Source organism: Camellia sinensis, chromosome 10, assembly GCF_055761805.1.
Source record: "Camellia sinensis isolate YWXY chromosome 10, ASM5576180v1, whole genome shotgun sequence".
In the NCBI taxonomy this organism is placed as follows: Eukaryota; Viridiplantae; Streptophyta; class Magnoliopsida; order Ericales; family Theaceae; genus Camellia; species Camellia sinensis.
The window spans coordinates 184,208,509-184,230,897 of record NC_138970.1 but is presented as its reverse complement, the minus strand read 5'-3'; the positions used below and the strand labels follow the sequence as shown (position 1 = coordinate 184,230,897).

The window sequence follows — 22,389 nt, the reverse complement described above, 5'->3', positions numbered from 1 at the left end:
GCTCACCTTTTGATGGCTCGACGCTTTCTGTCGGGCACGACTTTTGATGAAGTGGGCGCGCCTTTTGAGGGCGCAACTTTTGATGGCACGCCTTTTTATGGATTGGGCACGCCTTTTGATGACACGCCTTTTGACAGATTGGGCACATCTTTTGAGGGTGTGACTTTTTAAGGGTCCGACAAGACTCTGTAAACTGTCCCGACATTGATTCCGGTTACAAGGGTCCAGTAAGACTCTGTAAACTGTCACAACCACTGTTACAACATTGTCTGCTACAACGGTCCGACATGACCCCATAAACTGTCTTCTACATCGGTCTGACACCGCCATCCAGTGTCCTCTACACCGTTATGACACCACCATACAGTGTCCTCTACACCGTTATGACACCCCCATACAGTGTCCTCTACAACGTTATGACACCACCATCCAGTGTCTTCACCAATGGTCTGACACGACCATACAGTGTCTCCTATCCTCTTTTATTTTTTATGTATTTTCTTGTTTTGTTACTCTCTCCAAACTCAAGTTGGTTAGTTTCTATCCTCCTTGAGTTTGCGGGGGGCTGTTAAAATTTACCATCACCTACCACCAATTTACCATCACCTACCACCACCTACTCCTCACCTACTCCTCACCTACTCCTCACCTACTACACTCACCCTCTCCTATATAATGAGCCACTCACCATTTGTAATATACATATCAAACAATCAATCAATAATATACATCAATTTTAATATACATCAATTTTTCTTACATTCACCTACCACAATTCCTTCTGCTTCTTTCAACTTTGCTCGCATAGGTATTTTGGCTCGTGCACTTAGTACATCATCTCCTTAGATTATTGATTCAGGTGCTACTAATCACATAACAGGTGCCTCTAATCTTTTCTATTCTTACTCTCCTTGTTCTTGGTGAGATAAGGTTAGAATGGCTGATGACACTTTATCCTCTGTATTTGGCAAGGGTTCGGTTCATTGTTCCTCGTTACTCTCTCTTTCATCTATGCTTGATGTTCCTAATTTGGCCACCTATTTACTTTCTGTTAGTAGTCTTACTACTTCTCTAAATTACTCGATGACTTTTTTTCCTACTCATTGTGTCTTTCAAGAACTGGTAGCGGGGAAAATGATTGGCAGTGGCAGAGCACTAAGTGGACTATATTTTATGGTTGTTGTTCCTTCTGCCTTACCTTTGTCATCTCAGGCTCTCAAGTGCACTATTGGCTCATCTCTTCGTCTCCTCCATTAGTGGCATTGTCGTTTGGGTTAACCCTCCTTTAGTATTTTAGCGAAGTTTTTTCCTTCTTTAGTTTGTGATTGTCCTAGGAATAATTTTGGTTGTGATACTTGTGAACTTACAAAGTATAAACATACTTGTTACCCTTCAATTAATAAAATAAGCACTTTTTCTTTTATGCTTATTCATACCGATGTGTGGGGCCCTTCCCCTGTGGTTTCTACTTCTAGGTATCGGCGGTTTGTTACTTTTATTGATTGTTATTCCCATATGACTTAGATTTACTTACTTTGAACTAAGAGTGAAGTGTTTTCTTATTTTCAAATTTTTGCATAAAGTGGTGACTAATCTTTTCAATGTTCAAATCAAAATTCTCCGGAGTGATAATAGGACTGAGTATGTTGATGGAGCTTTTCGGGCATACCTAGAGGAGCATGGCATCCTTTATCAGACTAGTTGTGTTAACACGCCTCAACAGAATGGAGTTGCTCAACGCAAGAATGGCTATCTCCTTGAAGTTGCTCTCTCTCTCTTGTTTACCATGAATGTTCCTAAGGCCTTTTGGGGTGATATTCTTCTTACCACTGCGCATCTTATCAACTGTATGCCTTCTAGTGTCCTCCAATTCCAAATTCGTCTTGAACTTCTTCCTGTGGCTTATCCTACCTCGTCTCTTCCTCCTCGTGTCTTTGGGTGTGTATTTTTTTCACCTGCAACCTCCTACTCATGGGAGGCTTGATCCTAAGGTTGTGCGGTGTGTCTTTATTGGCTATTCTGCTACTCAGAAGGGTTACAAATGCTATGATTCTCACACTTGTAAAGTATATGTCAGATTCACATTCCGTGGATCTAAGTCTTTTTTTACTTCTTCTCCGCCATCTCTTCAAGGGGAGAGTGTTATGGATGAGATTGCAGATGAGTCATATTAGCATGAGTTATCTTTTTTCTTTCCTAGTCAAAAGACTGTTATTTGTGGTGAGGGAGAGCCTAATAGTTCTCTTGATGTGGAGCTTGACATTGGTGGCCATTTGGATAGAGCTGATCTTAAGACTTATTCACGGTGTTTGAAAGAGAAAACTTCTCTTGTGCCATCAAGTCAATCATCATCCGTTGTGCTAGTTCTACATCCTATTTCAACTGATTCTACTGGTAATGATTCTCAGTCTATTTCTCCACCAGTTGTTGATAGTCATGTGGTTGATGATTTGAGTCTTCCTATTGCTCTTAGAAAGAGAGTTAGGGCTTGTACTCAACACCCCATTTCTAAATTTCTGTCATATGATTCATTGTCTTCTATATATCGTGCTTGTGTTTCGTTTCTGATCCTAAGTGGAAAGTAGCTAAGGTAGAGAAGATGCAAGCTTTGAGCAAGAATAACACTTGGGAGATAGTTTCTCTTCCTAGTGAAAAAAAACCAGTGGAGTGTAATTGGGTGTTCACCATTAAGCAAAAAGCAGATGGGACGATTGAACGGTACAAAGACTGACTAGTTGCCAAGGGGTTTACTGAGACATATGGAATTGATTATCAAGAAACCTTCACTCCTGTAGTGAAGATGAATTTCATTCGAGCGATTCTCTCATGTGTTGCTAACTTGGGATGGCCTTTACAACAATTAGATGTGCAAAATTCATTTCTCCATGGTGATTTAGAGGAGGTACTAGGATTCTCATCTTAGTTAACAGTTGGGAAAGTTTGTAGGTTGAAAAAGGCTTTATCTGGTTTGAAACAATTTCCCCGAGCTTGGTTTGATAGATTTCTGAAAGTTATGTTGAGATTCGAGTATAAGCAAAGCAATGCAAATCACATCATGTTTGTTAAACGCAATGCAAATAAGGTGACTGTATTTATTGTATATGTGGATGAGGTAGTTTTGACAGAAAATAATGAGGCGGAAGTGACACATCTCAAGATGCAGTTGGCCAAGGAATTTGAGATCAAAGACCTTGGCTTGTTGAGGTACTTTCTTGGGATTGAAGTTGTCAAGTCTGACAAAGGCATCTTTATTTCTCAAAGAAAATATATTCTAGATCTTCTTAAGGAAACTTGCATGTTAGACTGCAGATCAACTAATTCGCCAATTGAGGCTAATCATCGTCTTTACAGTGGTGTTGGTGATCTTGTGGAGAGGAAAAGTTACCAAAGACTTGTAGGAAGGTTTATATATCTATCCCACACTTGTCTAGATATTGCCTATGCAGTTGAGATAGTGAGTCAGTTTATGCATGATCCTCGTGCAATTCATTTGGATGCAATGTATCGCATTTTGAATTATCTTAAATCTACTTTTGGAAAAGGGATTTTGTTTTCTAATCATGGTCACTTGAGATTGGAGGCATTCTCAGATGCAGATTAGGCAGGTTTCATAGATGACAGACGATCTACCTCTAGTTACTATGCTTTTGTGGGAGGAAATGTAGTCACCTGGCATAGTAAGAAGCAATCAGTTGTGTCCAGATCTAGTGGGGAAGCAAAGTGTAGAGCTATGGCGCAGGGTACATGGGAACTTATGTGGCTGCAATCCTTGTTGGGTGATAAAGGAATCGTTTGCGGTGAACCCATGACTCTATATTGTGACAACAAAGCTGCCATCAATATTGCTCATAATCCCGTTCAGCATGATAGGACTAAGCATATTGAAATTGACAAACATTTTATTAAGGAAAAACTGAATAAGGGTTTGATATGTATGCCTTTCATGAAGTCTGGAGACCAATTGGCTGATCTATCTACTAAAGGTCTTGGTAGTAAGGTATTTCATCCCATTTGTTGTAAGTTGGGCCTGAGAGATATATTTGCTCCAACTTAAGGGAGAGTGTTAAGTGTTAGGTTATTTGAGTCTAAGGTTATTTTAGTACTGTTGTAATTATGTTTATTAATATAAATACTAGAATCTAAGAGGCTAACCCTAAGTTTTGTGTCAACTCTTTTTTCCAGCAGCAATTCTCTCTCTCTCTCGGTTCTCTATCTTCTTGTACTTCTCCCTCTGTAAAATTAACATCTACTTTGGCCTGATTTCCCCTCTCTTGTAAGCAAGCTTTGCATCATCTAGGATTTCGGTACCAGCCTTATTTTTATTAGCAATAAATGCTTTATTAATTAAAAATTACATAAAAAAGAGAGGAGATAGGGAGAACATGGAAGAAGGCAGCTCAGACTTTGATATCATATTGCAAATCAAGAAAGAGAAAAATAAATCGAAAGGAGAAAGTACAAAAAAAGTTGTGTTTAATTCACCAAATCCACTTTTTAGAGTAACCCCCAAAAAAATTTCAATTGAGAAATGTTTGGATCCTGAACTATTTGGCTGTTTAATACACTGGCTGGAAAAGTGTCCAAAAATGCACGAGGTTAAAGGAATTTTTTGGTTTTTTTTTCTTGTTTGGTCACCTCTTTTATTTTACTGGAGAGAGAATTGAAGCAACGATGAGCTCATTATCACATTGTACCTATCCTTCACCTTTATTCAGTTACCTTCACAATTCTCTTTGTAACTCACTGAAGTATGGTCTTAAAAATGTGAGAAGAATAAAATGCCCCCGGCATGGTGGTGCCCTTGTAACTTTTAACACTTCAGTACCACATCATTTTGTTTTATTGTTTTTTGGTGCAATTCTTTTACTTTTTTTGAACATGGCTCATTATTTAGTTCATGGCAATTGTGAATTTTTCAGACAAAGTCATACTATGGCGTTTCCAGGAATCTTCTAATAAAGTTCAAAGATGATACAATTGATGAAACTTCAGCACTAGCACAGGTGCTTAGCGATTCAGCCATTAGTTCAATGCTGGATATGTCGATTCGCTTGTTGCCCGGGGATCACAGTCTTCCTTTGCAACAGGTAAAATTTGTAGTAGAAGATTTAGTCAGGAAAAACCTTTTTTAAGTTTCATTTATATATATGTTGTCATGATACTTTCCAGCAATGCTTTCTGTATGTGTACTTTTTAAGTTTACCATATTCTTGTCGAAGTTTGCTCATGTTAAACTTCAATTCTTGTTAAAATTTGGATGATCATGGATATGGTGTAACATAATACAACATATAATGTCAAAAGCTGGGAAATTTCACTGTAGTAGGAACTATAAAATCAATTAAACTGAGTAGACCATTTCATTGCAGGATAAGATTATATATCAGGGGAAATGAATAGGTTCCTATGGTAGACTGGTGTAAAGTCTATCATAATGCTTCACTATATGTACACATGTATACATGCTTGGCTGATACATGGGCATTTGCAAAAAACTGTTGTTTAGATTCATGAACTTTCAGGATGCAAATTTGGTTTTCTTAATTTTCAATGATGAAACAAGAAAATTAACTGTAAATTTCCATTGTGCAGGCTCTCCCAGATGTTCCTCCAGCAATGGCAGATGCAGTTAACAGAGGAGGGGAGTTCTTGGCAAATTTGACTGCAGGAACACCATGGGAGACTGTCGCCAAAGAAGTAGGCAACACACTAGGTGTAGATTCAAAGATCCTTCGTGCAGAAATATCAAAGGATGTAGACCTGCTTGTGGATGTAATCACATCTTGGATGGCTTCTAATGCAGGTCCAAAACTTTTGAGACCGTGACAAAGAATGATAAAACAAGTTCTTGCAGTAGTGAAAATTTACGCGATAGTGAAGAAACAAAAGAAATGGGTGTAAAATAAGGTTAATTCTTATTGTTTGCCTGTGTTATTTTTTCATTTTAACTGGCTGAAAATCTCAGAAGTATATACATATATCTGCTAATGTGAGGTTGTTGTATATGTATCCTTGTTTATAAGGTTGTAATAAGCAACACTCGTTAAACATGACTAGGATCACTTCATGATTGCCAATAAGAGAAGGAAACCTTTATATTTTTGGTCATGTGCAGGGTTGCTCTAGTAGTCCAAGAGAGCTATTTGGTGATTTACTCCATAGAAAATTAGCCATTATTGATATTGGCTGTGTTTGAGAAGATATGTCCCTTTTCCTTTCTTCTTTTTTGTCCCCATATGACATTATATAAGAAGCAAGAATCAATTCTAGGCCATGTTTTAATCTCAAAACAAAAGAGAACAAATGAAATTTTCGTTAGTACCAAAAAGGATTCCTAGTATTGAGATTCCAGGATCATTGTCATTTAAGCTTTTGTACTAGTCAACAAGAGAGTACTAAAAAATTATGTTCAAATATTGTAAATACTGTGAGTGCACGTTTCTAATGTAAAATTTCTCATGGCCACGGAGTGGATGAATTAGATTGCACTAGTTTGGCAACCTTAGTTTGCCTTGAAAAGATTACTTAACTTTTCTTGTTCAATGAAGGAGATCTGATGTTGACTCTGCCCCTGAATTCCTGCAATCCCATCTCCAAACGGAGAAATTTCAGTGAATTTTATCCATCAAAGAGGAACACTATTGCCCCATTTATTTTACAATTATGCTCATGTTGACTTACTGATTCTGTGAGGGGGTAATTAGAATACAACAAAAATAATTCATTATAAGTTAGTTTTGGATTTCATTATTCCTCGTCGATTTCATGATTTCTTAACCATGTCATAGAAATATTTCAACCTCATGTTTTTCAAATGAAAAGGAAAAGCACAGGAAAAGAAATTTCCAAATTGATTCCCAGCCCCAAGATTGTGTGCCTAAGGCTATGTTTGGCTCATGAATTTGGTGAAAATTTTGAAAGAAAAAAGAAAAAAAAAGTAGGTAAAACATAAATGAAATATAATTACATTTTACTGGCATTTGACGCCTTTTCTTTTTTTCTTTTCAAATCTCTCCCTAAATCTGTAAATCAAACAGTCTAAAGGTAAAACAGAAAGATCAGCTGGCCTACAGTCCTCTTCGACAAATTGAGAAGCTTCGTAATACAGCCTGAATATCCTTGGCTGCTGCAAACCGTACAATTTCAAGAAACTATATACTTTTATCCCAAGCCATTTCATAATTAGCCATTATATAATTTTACTCTTTCCGTTGCTAAGTGAAAAATGATCAGGGATCTTCTAGCGTGATTACATAAAATTAGAATAAAATTTCATAAAATTAAAATTTGGATCCTCTCCATTTCATAATCACGATCATGGACAGCGGAAGTCAATAAAAAAACAGTTAAAAGAAGGTTATACAATTCATACAGGATTATAGGTTTTGATGATGTATCAAAAACTCGTGCATTGAAATAAAAATCTCCATTTCCCACCAGAAATGGAGGATCAAAGTCCCAAAAATTTTGCTTTAATATATGGACCCATAACAAAAAAAATATTGGAAATGTAACAAATAAAAAGAAAGAAGACACTTGTGCTTCATATGACCTAGACACTTGTGCTTCATATGACCTATAAAGCAAATTACTCTTCTGACTGCCAAGCTTATCTATGTTTTTCAGATAACTCAATCTAGCTCAATGCACATAGAGAGTATCTATAGTTCATAGTTTGAATGAGGGCTTTATATCTGAAATGGTGTCCATGATCTAAAATAGATAATCTCCAATGCAGAATGACCACTCCTCTATTACATATTTACAGCAAATGAGACAGAGATTATAAATATAGTATAATTTCTCAATTACAAACAACTCAAAGCTGAAAATCAAACCCCTTGTTTATTGAATCTATTCTTCATGATACAGATACAAGCCAAGGCCAAACCGAGCACAAGCTCCGCAGAAAGCTATCTCCTCTGCAGCAGCAACAGGATCTAGAATATGACCATTGCCAGATAATATTGTCCCAGTCGATTCACGGTGTGCCTGTATCAATTTGTAGTCATCAAAAGGTTTACCAATTAAAATATTATTGAGCATACAAACTATTAATGCAGCCTAGTGCAACTAGGAAATCAACAACACATTACAAGGAGACAACATTTACATTATACGATCAATAAATCCTCTTCAAATCATTCATGTTTACTCGAAAAGTGAAATGTATAAAATGCATCACAAGACTTCACCAATCAAGTTCCCTGATGAATAATCACCAAGAGAAAAGAGTTCTTCAGCAATCTACAATAAACCTCTAAAATAAATAAATAAATAAGATGTTACTAGTAATTGAGAAATTATATAAACCTACCTATGTTTGATGCCTGAGGGAACATTAAGACCTACTACTTTCTTCTTCCTTTTAATTTTCTGCACTTCTGAAACTATAGAAACTGACAGTAGAACTTGTTAATCTCTGTTCTACATATGGAAGTCCTACTTTAAGAAGCTAACATCTCTCTAAATATTTAAACCTAGCCCCAAAAGGGGGTTAATAGAAGAAAAAAGAATTGACAAGATCAGCTTGAAACTGTTCATCAGTACACCATTCACGTCCTAGAATGACCCTCCATATTCATCTCTCCTTCTATTTGATAAGTAATGATAACATAAACGAGGCACCACTGGGGTGCAAATCGCGTACAAAACCCTATATTTATCTATACAACCTCCATTACGCAAAGGCTCTTCAAAATTCAAATTTTAATTAAAAAATGAAGGGCAAACTTCACTTTACGCCTTTATGCTATGGGCCATGTTGTGGTTTACCCCGCCTAATATTTGGAAATGACCACATAACCCCCATGTGGTTTGTGAACTAAAATGCACTGTTGCATTTTCCATCCAATCTAACCGGAGGTGCAACTCACACGCCATTGTTGAGAGTAGGTGTGAATAAAATAAATTTTTAACCGAAAATGCCCTTACATATTTTTAAATTTACAAATGTGCCAATATCTTTTCTTCTGCCAGTCCTATGACCTCTGTACAAACCCTAATCATCAACCCACCCAACCATGCTTCAAATTCAGTATCTTTAATGTGTTTTAATGGGATAGCATACATTGCTAAGCTATTAGTAAGAAATTTGCATCTCATCATGTTAAAAAAGTTGTGATGCACCATGTCTAACTCCAGATTGTTGTTTGCATTGTAATTATGTTTCCTCTAAACTGCAAAGTCATGGTTATGCAGTTTTTTTTTAATATTATAACAAGGATCTACCTTGCCTCACCAAAGACCACGGCCCCACACCTCCTATCCCACCCCGCATACTCATTTACGCAGCCCCATATATATATATATATATATATTCAGCAAACTCATAATTCACCTTTATGATAAAAAATAAAAAATAGAAAGAGAGCCCATAAATCAACCCAACCCAATCACATGGCACCACATTCATCCTGTACTTCTTTGTTGACAGATCACAAGAGATTAATTATTTGATGAATCATAGGATTATGAAGGTGAATGGCAACCAAGTCCAGCTCTTTTTCATTTTCTCACACGCTCATTCACTCACTCACTAATTCACTTTTACACACACAAATATATACATACATACATATGTAGGCTTAGGGTTGGCGGTGGTTGGGAATGGCAGTCAATGGGGACGGTGGTGGGCCTGTCGAGAGGTGGTTGGTAGTGTAGAGTTAGGGCTAACATTTAAGATGGAGTAGGATGTATATATATGGGGTATTGTGGACTTTTTTATTAATATTGTTAACAGAGTTACGTGTGCAGTTTAATCCACAAACTACATGGGGGTTATGTAGTCATTTCCAAACGTTAAGGGGGTAAACTGCACATGGTCCAAACCATAAGGGGGTAAAGTTAAGTTTGCCCAAAAATGAATCGATAATGAATAATGCTACAATTACCATATTTATATACCATATTTAGTTTACCTTGTGATATGTCATCACTGTATTTATAAACCATATTCCATTCAACCAATGGAATTATGACAAATGAGATGGTAAAACCCAATGTGATATATGAACATGGTCACTGTAGCATTTCTCATCAACATTACCCAAGAACCAACTACATAAAAAAGACAATAATCTACTTGTCAACTTAAAGAACAGGCGATTCCTTCGCATCAAAAGTCCTCCTATAGCATTCTCCCCAAATGATCCACATAAGAGCCAAAGGAACCAGAAGTCAAGCCTTCTTCCTTCTCTTCCCCACTCTAGCTCCCCTCTACAAACGGAGTAGAATCTTCAACTTGCTGTGAGTAATATGATACATAGAAGAGAATTATATTGTATAAACCTCTAAGCAACCTTGCGAAAACAAGGCAGATTACATCTAGTTAAATAAGACAAAGAAGAAACCCTAATTACTAGAAGATGACCAAAGCACCCTGTTAAAATCCACCTACTCTCCACCTACTTCACCCACTTAAACCTACTCCACTAAACCTAACCCACTACACCACTACCACCTCACCTACTCCACTAAACCTAACCCACTACACCACTACCACCTCCACTTCACCTACTCCTTACCTACTACACACTCATCCTCTTCTATATATAGGAATCATGAATCATTGTAATAGATATCAATATATCAATCAATAATACATCAATAGATACAATATTCTCTGTATTTCTCTCTTTATACATTGATTTTTACATGGTATCAGAGCGAGGTTGAAAACTTAGTAATTCCGCTTCACCGGCGGGCGGCAGCCTCGCCTTGGCCGCCCGCCGGACCTCTACACACACACACCCACTGTCTACGTTTAATCGGAGATTCTTGGATTCGAAAACTGAGAAGTCCGATCCGATCGCTGCTTTTCCTGCGAAATTCCCAATCGTCGCTCTCTTTCCTTCCCTGTGGACCTTGGAATTGACTTCATTGACGAGGGTGTTGTGAAGCTTTTGGAGGAGCGATGAGTCAGGTTTTCGAAGGATATGAGCGCCAGTACTGCGAGCTTTCTGCCAATTTATCCAGAAAATGTAACTCTGCTGGTCTTCTTCCTGATGGAGAGGAAAAGATGCAAAAGATTTCTGAAATAAAAACTGGAGTGGATGAAGCTGATGTTTTGATAAGAAAAATGGATCTTGAGGCAAGAAGTTTGCAGCCAAGTTTGAAGGCTGTCCTGCTTGCCAAGCTAAGGGAATACAAGGCTGATCTAAATAAGGTTAAAAGGGAAGTTAAGAAAATCTCATCAAATGATGCTAATCAGGTCCGTGAAGAGTTGTTGAAGTCTGGAATTGCAGATGCGCATGTGATTTCTGTGGATCAAAGAGAAAGATTGGCAATGTCAACCGAGAGACTAAATCAGTCAAGCGACAGGATCAAGGAGAGTAGAAGAACTACGCTGGAGACAGAAGAGCTTGGTGTCTCCATCCTTCAAGATTTGCATAATCAACGTGAAACTCTCCTGCATTCCCATAAGAAGCTTCATGGGATTGACGATGCCAGGGAGAAACCTTTTTGCCGGAATTGTCGAGGAAGAAGACTCGGAAGTCTAGGGTTTGAGGTTGGCCTTCTTCTTTGATGTGAATCTCAGGCTTGTAAAGAGCAGTGCAAGTGAAGGACCTCCTCTTAGGAACCAATCTGCTGTTGTTATTGGTGTTGAAGCAGAGACTTAGGCCGTTGGATCTTCGCAATGGACCTCTGAACAGTAAGGCAATGGTGAGGCTACTGTGGCTATCACTCTAGTGGCCCCCTTGGTCTTGGACTCTCTCTCTCTCTCTCCTATCATACACAGATAAACACATTGCTTTTACTTCTTTTTTAAATACCCACTCATCATCTCTCTTCTCTCTCCTCTCTCTCCCGAGTGTGATCTTGGTGCTAAACAGTGTTGTGCAACTTGAGCTGTTCAACACCTCTTTACAGGCTGTTCATGATGTGGGTTGGAAAAGGTAAAAGCTATATAACCTTTATATATAGTTATATATATATTTTGGTTTGATTTCTGCTTTGCCAAATTGCCAGCCTAGTTTGGGACTTGAAAATCTATTAGAAAATTCGTTATCCCATGACCCCAGACGCATTATTATGCTCTCTACTCTCACCTTCTCTCTCTCCACTTTATCACGTGGGTTTGTCCCTCTCTCTCCTCTGTTTGATTTCAAAATCAATTATTTTTATTTATTTTTTCCAAATCACTTTTAATCTTTTTTTAAATACCCACTCTCCAATAATATATCTTTTGTAGGGGCACTAACCCCAATTTTATTTTGAAACAATCACACTGATGTTTTTCATATAATCCATCTACAAATATTTTTTATCTATTTTCTTTATCCCTTGTTTTCTTTCATTTTATTTTTATTCTTAAACAAAACATCACAAAAAAAAAAAAAAAAAAAAAAAAACCAATCCATTCCAACTCGGTTTTCTTTCCACAAACTTATCCTTTCTTCATGCCGGGGATCAACCCCGTTCACAATTTTACACCAAAAAACAAAAAAAAAAAAAAAACAAAAAAAAACAAAAACAAAAACCAACCCACAAACCCACATCCACAGGCGGGATTTTTCTTCTCTACTCTGCCGCCGGTCTCTTCTTCTTGCCTCCGTCCTGGACGGCCCTTGACGGTGTTGCCTCCGTGTTTCCCACTCCACTGGGCACGATCACTACTCCCTGCTCCTCCACTGCAGCATATGACGGCCCTCCAAATCGGAACATCACGGTGGCCTTCCGCTTCAGCTCCTTATTTTCTGCCTTCAGCACACTTATCTCTGCTCGCGCATCCTTATACATGCATTGGAGCAGAGCCAGCTGGGAGTTTAACTGTTGCACCTCATTTGTCCTGCTCTGCAGCCGGTGCGACAAGTTTGTGACCGCAGTCATGGTTTCCACACATGACTTCAGAGTATACTGATTGGCCTCAATATCCGTTTGCACTGCCATTTTTTGCTCCACAGACCGCATCGGAAAGTTCAACGGAGCAAAACCAGAGGTGTTTGGTTGAGGTTCACTGGCCACCGCACCAGTTATTTCTCTTGTGGGCTCGTTCAGTTCTGGAAAGAGCGTGAGCAGACCACGGGAAGAGGAGGCCATGTTTTGGGTAGCTGGACGGGAAGAAGAGGCCATGTTGCTGAGTGTTTCAGAGACGGGTTGGTTACAGAGTATTACAGAGTTTCTCTCTCAGGCAAGGAAGAGTTTTTCAGAAGATTTTAGCAGGTTTTTTGCCTCAGCCTCCGCATTGATTTATATAGACCATGACGAAGAGGCCGACACGCGCACTGTCGCTCACGTGCCTCGCCGCGTCTCCGGCTCACCTTTTGATGGCTCGACGCTTTCTGTCGGGCACGACTTTTGATGAAGTGGGCGCGCCTTTTGAGGGCGCAACTTTTGATGGCACGCCTTTTTATGGATTGGGCACACCTTTTGATGGCACGCCTTTTGACAGATTGGGCACACCTTTTGAGGGTGCGATTTTTTAAGGGTCCGACAAGACTCTGTAAACTGTCCCGACATAGATTCCGGTTAGTTTCTACATGGGTCCGACAAGACTCTGTAAACTGTCCCGACATTGATTCCGGTTAGTTTCTACAAGGGTCCGACAAGACTCTGTAAACTGTCCCGACATTGATTCCGGTTAGCTCCTTCATGGGTCCGACAAGACTCTGTAAACTGTCCCGACATTGATTCCGGTTAGCTCCTTCATGGGTCCGACAAGACTCTGTAAACTGTCCCGACATTGATTCCGGTTAGTTTCTACAAGGGTCCAGCAAGACTCCGTAAACTGTCACAACAACTGTCACAACATTGTCTGCTACAACGGTCCGACATGACCCCATAAACTGTCTTCTACATCGGTCTGACACCGCCATCCAGTGTCCTCTACACCGTTATGACACCACCATACAGTGTCCTCTACATGGTTATGACACCCCCATACAGTGTCCTCTACAACGTTATGACACCACCATCCAGTGTCTTCACCAATGGTCTGACACGACCATACAGTGTCTCTTATCCTCTTTTATTTTTATGTATTTTCTTGTTTTGTTACTCTCTCCAAACTCAAGTTGGTTAGTTCCTATCCCCCTTGAGTTTGCGGGGGGCTGTTAAAATCCACCTACTCTCCACCTACTTCACCCACTTAAACCTACTCCACTAAACCTAACCCACTACACCACTACCACCTCACCTACTCCACTAAACCTAACCCACTACACCACTACCACCTACTCCTTACCTACTACACACTCATCCTCTTCTATATATAGGAATCATGAATCATTGTAATAGATATCAATATATCAATCAATAATACATCAATAGATACAATATTCTCTGTATTTCTCTCTTTATACATTGATTTTTACACACCCTAATACTAAAATATATTCCTTTTACAATACACACACACGCCTCCTCACTCATGATGTGAACCTGGTGAGCATCGAGACTTTGTCAAGTAAAAACTAAAAGCAAGCAGACATACAAGTCTTGGAAAAGAAATCTCTAAGCTGCAAAGAGGATACAAAAGGCAAACCACTGGTGCCTAGCTGAAGATGCTGATGAACAAAATGGCAATCAAACTCTATATGCTTCATACACTCATGAAACACAAAATTATGTACAATCTAGATGGCACTTTGATTGTCACAATAGAGAAGAGTTGGAGAAGAAAGAGAGACCCCTAAATCTAAGAAGCCAATGAAGCCAAACAATCTTTGTTGTAGCATAAGCCATAGCACAATATTCAGCCTTAGCAGTGGACCAGCAAAGTCGCCAAGAAAAATACAAAAACCAATAATAGACTTGCAATTAGAGACATCACTAGCACAGTCAGCTTCAACAAAAGCCTGAAGTGCCAAATTGGAATCAAAAGATATCAACAAATTCTGGAAGATAGTACCATGAACATAACATAATATATGTAGCAAGGCAATGAGTAGATCGACGTGTAGAAACAATAACCACATAAACATCATACACAATATCAAGGTGAGTCACAATAACATAAACCAAACAACCAACCAACTCACAATATAGGATAGGATCATCAAGAGGAATATGTGGAAAATTTCGTGTGTAATCACTGAATCGAACATGATAAATGATCTCAGTAACATACTCGGATTGAGAAAAAAGATAACCCTTTGGGGAGGAAGCAATTTCAATACCAAAAAAATAGCTGACAAGGCCTATGTCTTTCATCTCAAATTCACAGAAAAGATGTTTCATCTCAACAACAACAACAGGATCCGAACCAGTAATGATCATATCGTTCACATATAATAACAAAACAACCATCCCAGCAGATGTATGGGGAATTAAAGAGTAAAGTCATGGACATTAGGGGTGAAAGCCAATATGAGTAACAATCAACTGAAAATGCTCATACCAGGCATAAGGAGATTGTTTAAGACCCTAAAGATCATGCCTTAAATGAAAAACATAACCTGGGGAGAAGAAAGGCCACAAGGGGGACACATAAACTTTCCCATTAAGATAATCCAATGTTACCAGAAAACGTTGACACCCTAGTGAATTATGTTTTAGAATGCACAACCTGAAACGTGATACACTTTCATTCTAAAACGGTAAATTTAGTAAAGCGATCTCGAAAGGTTTTTTTCAATATATTTCTTTAAGGTTTCCTTAAGAGTAAAAAATATCAAATATAATGAATTAAAATCTAAGGTGAAGGAAATTTTGACATGACAAATGTCAAAAATAGGTCATAATACCCAGAAAAATGTGTTGTTACATGATTAATTTGGAAAAAAACTTAAATTTTATTAGATGTCTAATTGTTAAAAAAAAAAAAAAGAATTTACTCTAAACTAAAAGTACCTCAAATTCTTATAATGTAAACTATACAAGTGTACCCCTATCGTACCACAATTTAGAACATGTGGCCTACCGCCTTCCCGTTCCTATTCCACGTACCATAACAATCCATGTTCCAGGTAATATAGAGCTCACCATTAAGGAAGATATTCTTAACATCCATCTAAGAAAGAGACCAATTATGAGCAACAACAACTAAATCAAGGTACGAACAGTCGTCATCTTAACAACAATAGCAAAAGTCTCCTTGTAGTCAATTCCATACTCATAAGAAGCCCCTAACAACCAAGCGTGCCATATAACGTTTGAAAGATCCATCAAAGTGAGTTTTAACTTTATAAATGCACTTGCAACCAATAACATGTCTCCTGAGAAGCAAAGGAACCAACTCCTCAATGCGAGTTTTCCCAAGAGTAGTTAACTCCTCGTTCATTGAATGCATCCAATTAAGATCAGTTCAAGCTTCCTTATAAGACTGAGGTTCAAAGTAAGCATGAATAGATGACAAAAAGACACGATATGAAAAATGAAGCAAGTAATAGTAAAATTGTCTCACCGACAGTTTACGAGCACAAAAAGGATAACATCATTCACGGGGATCAGGTTCCACAAAAGCAGTGGGCGTAGAAGAATTGATGGAGGTAGGTGGAGAAGCCTTCTTCCAAGAATAACTAAGGAAAAAGAGTTGATACTTGAAGAAGTACAAGGAGAAGAAGAAAAGCAGAAACAGCAGGAGAAATGGTGAACTCATCAAACATATGGGCAAGAAAAGGATCAATATGGATCAAATCCTCCTTAGACATAGGAACAATCTTTGAGAGAATAGTAAGGAAGACACTTGAGAAAAAACACATGACTAGAATCATACAGCACTTTAGAAACCAAATCAAAACACCGATACCCTTTCTGATGAATACCATACCTCAAAAACAGAAAGCATGGAGCAAATTTTGAGCTTGGAACACTCCCATTTAGGAAAAACAAAACAAGCGAACCCAAAGACACGCAATAAAGAATAATTAGGAACTTGGCCAAACAACTTTTCATCTAGGGAAATACTAGAGAGAAATGGAGTGGGCATACAATTAAGAAGATAGGTGGCAATAAGAACAATCTTACCCAAGAAAATAGAAATAACAAAAGATGAAAGAAGATTAACCATTTTGTGTTGGAGTATCAAGAATGTGTCTATGTTTCCGTTCTACTTGACCATTTTGTGTTGGGAGTGTCCGAGCAAGAAGATTGATGAATAGTACCAAATGCAACTAAGAAATCATTAAGCTTTGTAAGAAAACATTCACCACCCAAATCAAAGTGAAGAACTTTTGTTGTTATAAAGAACTAAGTTTGAATCATGGAATGGAAGGTACGACAAATGCCGGACCTCACACAATCAAAATGATAAAGACCCAATTAAAACCATTATAACCATCAATAAAGGAAACATAATATACAGAACCGCCATTAGTGACAATAGTCGGACCTCACACATCTATATGAATAACAAAGAAAAGGGAAGTAGGAATAGAAGTGCTTATATTAAAAGGTAAAGCACGCATTTTTGCAAGTTTTCCTTCACTATACTTAGAAATATCACTGAATGACAATTTACCTAAAGCACCAAACTAAACTAGACATTTTAACTGTTCGCTAGACAAATGACATAACCTAAAAATGCCAAATATAAAATTGACTCAAATGTTGATCTAAATAAAAAGAAGACAGAGATACTCAAGAAGATTTCCCAAGAATGTGCAACCTCTCCAACACATAAGTCACTAGTCCTATGGCTGGTCCCAATCTGCTTCTTGAACTGCTAATACTGAACAACACAACCAAAATAAATAAAAGAAAATAAAATAAGAGAGAGAGAAAACATCAAATTCAAAATCAGAAAGTCGAATAACAGATAATTGATAATAGACTAAGAGACAATTGAGGAGCATAGAAAACGCCGGGGATAGACAAACAAAAAAGAAGATGAAGAAGAAGAAGATGGGAGAACTGAACTAACAGAAACAACAAGCATAGATGAGCCATTGGCAATACAAACAGTAATAGGACCAAATGAAGAAAAGAGAACATTAAATCTGGAATTAGAAAGTTTACTAATAGTTAATATAGTAAGCAACAATCGAGGAATATAGAAAACATCAAGAAGAAGAAGAACACAACAAATAGAAATGACATAAATAGGTGAACCATCAGTAGTGCAAACAATAATGGAAGAAGACAGAGAAACAATGACTAAGAGAAGATAAATTTGATATCATATGATTGGAAGAACCAAAATCAAATATCCAAGTCTTATGAAAGATACCTGTAGTATGAGAGAACCATGTAAACATGAATGTGCAGTCATGACTGTGCAGTAGTCATGGCGGAAGCATGAGTTTGAGTCATTGAAGATGATGTAAGCATGGATTGTACGTGGATTAACCACTCAAATATAGATTGCGCTGTGGAAGGTGAGAGGCTATTAGAAGTGGGTATGGTGAGAGCTACTTAGAGGGCTTGAACCACTGGCAGAAGGAAGAGAAGACTGAAAAGGCAAGAGATTCATGCCCTCAAGGACATGAAAAGTGGTATGTCCCTTCTGATTGGAGAGTCTAGGGAAAGTAAACTTCTAATGTCCCTTTTGATGACAAAAACTACACTCACCCAAAGCAACATGAGGCTTGGGCTTTCCGATGATCTGAATAAGCGAAAAAGTTGGGGTAGGTAATAATGGAGGTTGAGTGGAGGGAGTATCAAATACTGACTGCGAAGGAGATGCACTCTAAACAACCTTGAATCGTATTTCCTCGACTATTGATTTGGGCTGGAAAGCACGACATTGAGGCCATCTGATTTGCATTTAATAGTCCTTGAGGCATGGTTACTTGGCAAGTATCACGTGCTTTGTGCGTGTGCAGGCTCGATGGACGGTTTTCATTAGAGGTTCAAAGGGATGGAATTAAGGAAAACGGGTCACAAATCCTCTCGGCACAAGCGCTCGAGACATCCGCAAGAGTGGCAGATGCATGAAAGCCACCACAACCCTGCCAAGCCACCACAACCCTGCCGAGCCACCGCATGTGCGGCCATAAACAACGCACAAGTGGCCAAGCGTCCGCATGAGCGGCCATTCCCACCACACGAGCAGCCAAAGTTGAAATACCTACTATCAAAGCTCTACTCATGTGGAACATTTTGGCACCTTGAAATGTGTGCGAAAATTAAAATTGACATGAAGTGGAACCAAGTATAAAAGGCAAAAGAAAATAGAAAAAAAGGGTTCTTGCTTTTGGAAGAGAGAGGCAAGTCAAGCAACTAAGGCTAGAGGAGAAGGGAGCTTGCACAACCATGGTGTCCACCATCTCCTCCACCTCGTCACTTATACCTCTCTCCATGAGTGGCTAAGGACCATGCTTAGAGTTTCTAAACGGTTTTCATCTTTAGAGCTTTGTATTCATCATTTGATTGGAATGTTTGTATAGTTTTTTAATAAAAGTTGATTCTTTCCTTTCTCTTCATTCAATTTATGTGATTGTGAATGAATGTTTTACAATAGTTATCATTGTTATTGTGTTGGAAGCTTGAGACAGGCTATACTCTCACTAGACAGGTTGTGCTGCAAACCCTTGTTTAGAGCGGACAATCCATGCCGGTTGAGATAGACCATGCTCCTGATTCAAAGACAATGTTATTCTCCTTTTCGATTTCAAACTTGTAGTTGAGAATTGACTTATTTCAATCAATCATTTGTGTAATCTATGATGAGAACCCTGGTTACATGACTAGTGGTGAATTAGATTCCCCAAGTATCCATTTCATATTCTTTAAAACTTTCTTGCTTATTTAATTAGGGTTTCATAATTTCAATTTATTCTCAAACAATCAATCTCAACAAATTCACTTCAAATTAATTTAGGGATTAGTAATTGAAATAGCTTGAATTACACAATTGTCGTTGCAGATACGATACCCATATTCCATTACTATATGCAATTTAAAACCTTTACGGAAAGATTGATTGACGACAACCAACTATCATTCTGGAATGGCCCCATCAATTGAAGGCAAAGGTGAGCAATGGAGAATAGCACCACGAAGAGGCTCAAGGTGATCTCTAAGTGCCACAAAAAAACAGCACTAGCCTCTATTTCTCCCTATAATGAATATAACAATCTAATATCTGCAGATCAGGTGGTTCTATATGGGCCAGCTGATCCTATTAGGTAGTCATCTCATTATAGAAATCCTTAATGATTTATCATTTTGTGTGGCACTACGAATTGACATCTCCAACTTACATTGCTTAGCACAATCTGATTCAAGATACATATTGTTCAAATAGTCCAATAACTTCTTTGTTGTATTGTATGTAGAAAAATTCATACCAATACTCAGATCGATAGAATTATGAAACCACTTGAGTACTTGTGTATTTTCCATATCCCACGTTGCAATAGATTTTTCATATCTGTCAACCTTAGATCAGTGAGTTTAGCTCTTGTTCAGTTGCATAACCCCACTTCCCTTTACCGAGAAGAAAATTCCTTGTAACATTGGACCAATAAGAACAATTATTCCCATTCAATTGAATACTGAGAGATTGCAATTTGTCCTCCGATGGAATATAGAATGAAGTGGAGAAAACCCACAAACAAAACAAAAGATTTCGAGCAAAGAGATATGAAACCAGAACTTTAGGTAGTGTTTAAAATACTATAAATATCCACACTATCAGACTTATGATACTTGAAACCCACAAAAAAATATAAAGACGCATTGAACTTCAAGCAAGGGAAAACTATCGAAACAAAAGCCTTAAGCTTTCAGTTGAACACAGGTACAACGAAAAGAACACCGCAGTGTCCAGTTGAGCAAAGCAAAGAGACGAGATCAACATGTGTGAAGAAAGAAATGAAGAATCTAGCAATATGTGAAACTAGAAATCAGGGTACCAAAAAGCATGATGAGAGCGTGATGCTAGCAATGGTGGCTTGCAAAGCTTGTGACAACTGAGATGCGAGAAATCGCGACACTGGACAATAGTGATAATGACAGCCCAGCGATGACCACAAAGGGAGCTTCGACCAAAGATGGTTTGCGAAAAGGGTTCCAATGATCGGTCCACAATGATTGAAAGAGATGATGGCCAATGAAGCTGCAATTATCCTCCCAAGAACAAAAGAATGGTGTTGTGAGATTGCTTCGATGAAAATTCAACTACTTTGGGGGTGTTTGTTTCAGCTTTTCAGAGCCAACTTATGGCTTTTAGCTTTGAAAAAGTTATTTTGGACTGTTTGGTTAAACTTATTTCAAACAGTTTCTGATTCTAACAGCTTATTTTAATTCAAAAAAGCTGATTCTGAGAAGCTGCTCACCCCTTGCTTTTGATTATCAGTTTCTGCTGTGAACATGTTAATTTATGGTTATACTCTTAAATTTTTTTATTTTTTATTTTTTTAAAAATAGAAAAAGACTCAAATGGACTATAAATTATTATTATTATTTTTTATGAGAAATGTAGACAAATAAAAAATAAAAATTAATTGAAAGAGCTATTTCACAGCTTATTTAACAAACACTACTCAGCAACTTAAATCTATAATCCAACAGTTACACCAAACAGAATAACAACTTCTGATTAAAGTCATAATCTATAATTTGTTAAGCTATAATCTATAAGCTGTTTTAACAGCTACACCAAACGGGGCCTTTGAAACCGTGTGAGTAACACGATATAGAAAAGATAAATATATTGTTATCCTCTAAGCGATCTTGCTAAAACAAGGATAACATCTAGTTAAATAAGAAACCCTATAACTAGAAGATGACTAAAGTAACCTGATACTAAAATATATTCCTTTCAAAATTCATTCACAAACCAAGGACAAAATGTGAAACGAAGTCCCACATCGTCCGAGTACTAAAGAAATGTCAAGTGTACAAGCGGGAGGGCACCCTCACCTCTTGAGCTAGCTTTTGGGGTTGAGTTCTATCAATGCTATCATATTCATCTCCTCCTAAATTTTCTAAATAATTTTCATTTAACAATTCCTTAAAATAACTTTTTCACATTTTCCTAATACCCTCATCTTTCACGAACACCCTTACATCCTCACTTTTTATACACTTGAGCTAATTAAAGTCTCTTCTTGTTTTTCTTTCTCTCAATTTAACAAGTTCACAAATATTTTTCTCCTTTACTATCTAATCTAGTATAAAGATTGTCAAAAGCTTTCAACTTGGCATCTCTAATTGTCCTCTTAACCTCCTTATTAGCGAACTTGTACCTCTTAAACTTTTCCTCATTTTTATCCTTTTCTCACTGTTTCAAACATTCATTTTTTGTTTTAATTATGGCTCGTATCACACTATTCCACCACCAAGTCTTTATATAAGATCATTTCCCTTTGATTCTCCAAGGTGCCATTTGGTAATGTTTATAGTTTACTATTATAGTTTTCAAAAAATATTAAACATATTTACATTTATTTTTGGTAAAAACAGAAACAAAAAAACGTGTTTGGTACACCCATGGTTGTCTTAATTGTACGATTCACGATACAGTTCATACGATTTGATACGATTTTTGCACACCACGATTCG

At 37.8% G+C, this 22,389-nt stretch overlaps 2 protein-coding genes and 1 pseudogene across 11 annotated transcripts in view; 2 read left to right on the top strand and 1 right to left on the bottom strand.

Annotated features, from left to right (window-relative positions):
* The window catches only part of LOC114278728 (Gut esterase (DUF1350)), a 65,854-nt gene extending 59,746 nt beyond the window's left edge, over positions 1-6,108 (top strand). For all 4 annotated transcript variants that reach the window (XM_082893110.1, XM_028220825.2, XM_028220826.2 and 1 more), the window contains 2 exons: positions 4,920-5,087; positions 5,593-6,108. In XM_082893110.1, coding sequence (XP_082749236.1) covers positions 4,920-5,087; positions 5,593-5,826 — 402 coding nt within the window. In that variant the 3' untranslated portion in view covers positions 5,827-6,108. The remainder of the gene's footprint in view (positions 1-4,919; positions 5,088-5,592) is intronic.
* Positions 6,109-7,671: 1,563 nt separating this feature from the next.
* RAD52-2 (cobalt ion-binding protein) overlaps positions 7,672-22,389 on the bottom strand; it is a 36,100-nt gene continuing 21,382 nt past the window's right edge. For 3 of the 6 annotated variants that reach the window (XR_014343045.1, XR_014343043.1, XR_014343044.1), the window contains 2 exons: positions 17,549-17,611; positions 7,672-7,992 (listed from right to left, as the gene is read on the bottom strand). Coding sequence is in view for 1 of the 6 variants with exons in the window: in XM_028220827.2 (XP_028076628.2) it covers positions 7,855-7,992 (138 nt within the window). In the remaining 5 variants the exon portion in view is untranslated. The remainder of the gene's footprint in view (positions 7,993-17,548; positions 17,612-22,389) is intronic. The other 3 variants (XM_028220827.2, XM_082893112.1, XM_082893111.1) reach the window with 1 other exon arrangement.
* On the top strand, positions 10,430-12,461 carry LOC145801470 (vesicle transport v-SNARE 12 pseudogene; annotated as a pseudogene). The gene has a single exon (XR_014343046.1). The product of XR_014343046.1 is annotated as a vesicle transport v-SNARE 12 pseudogene (transcript).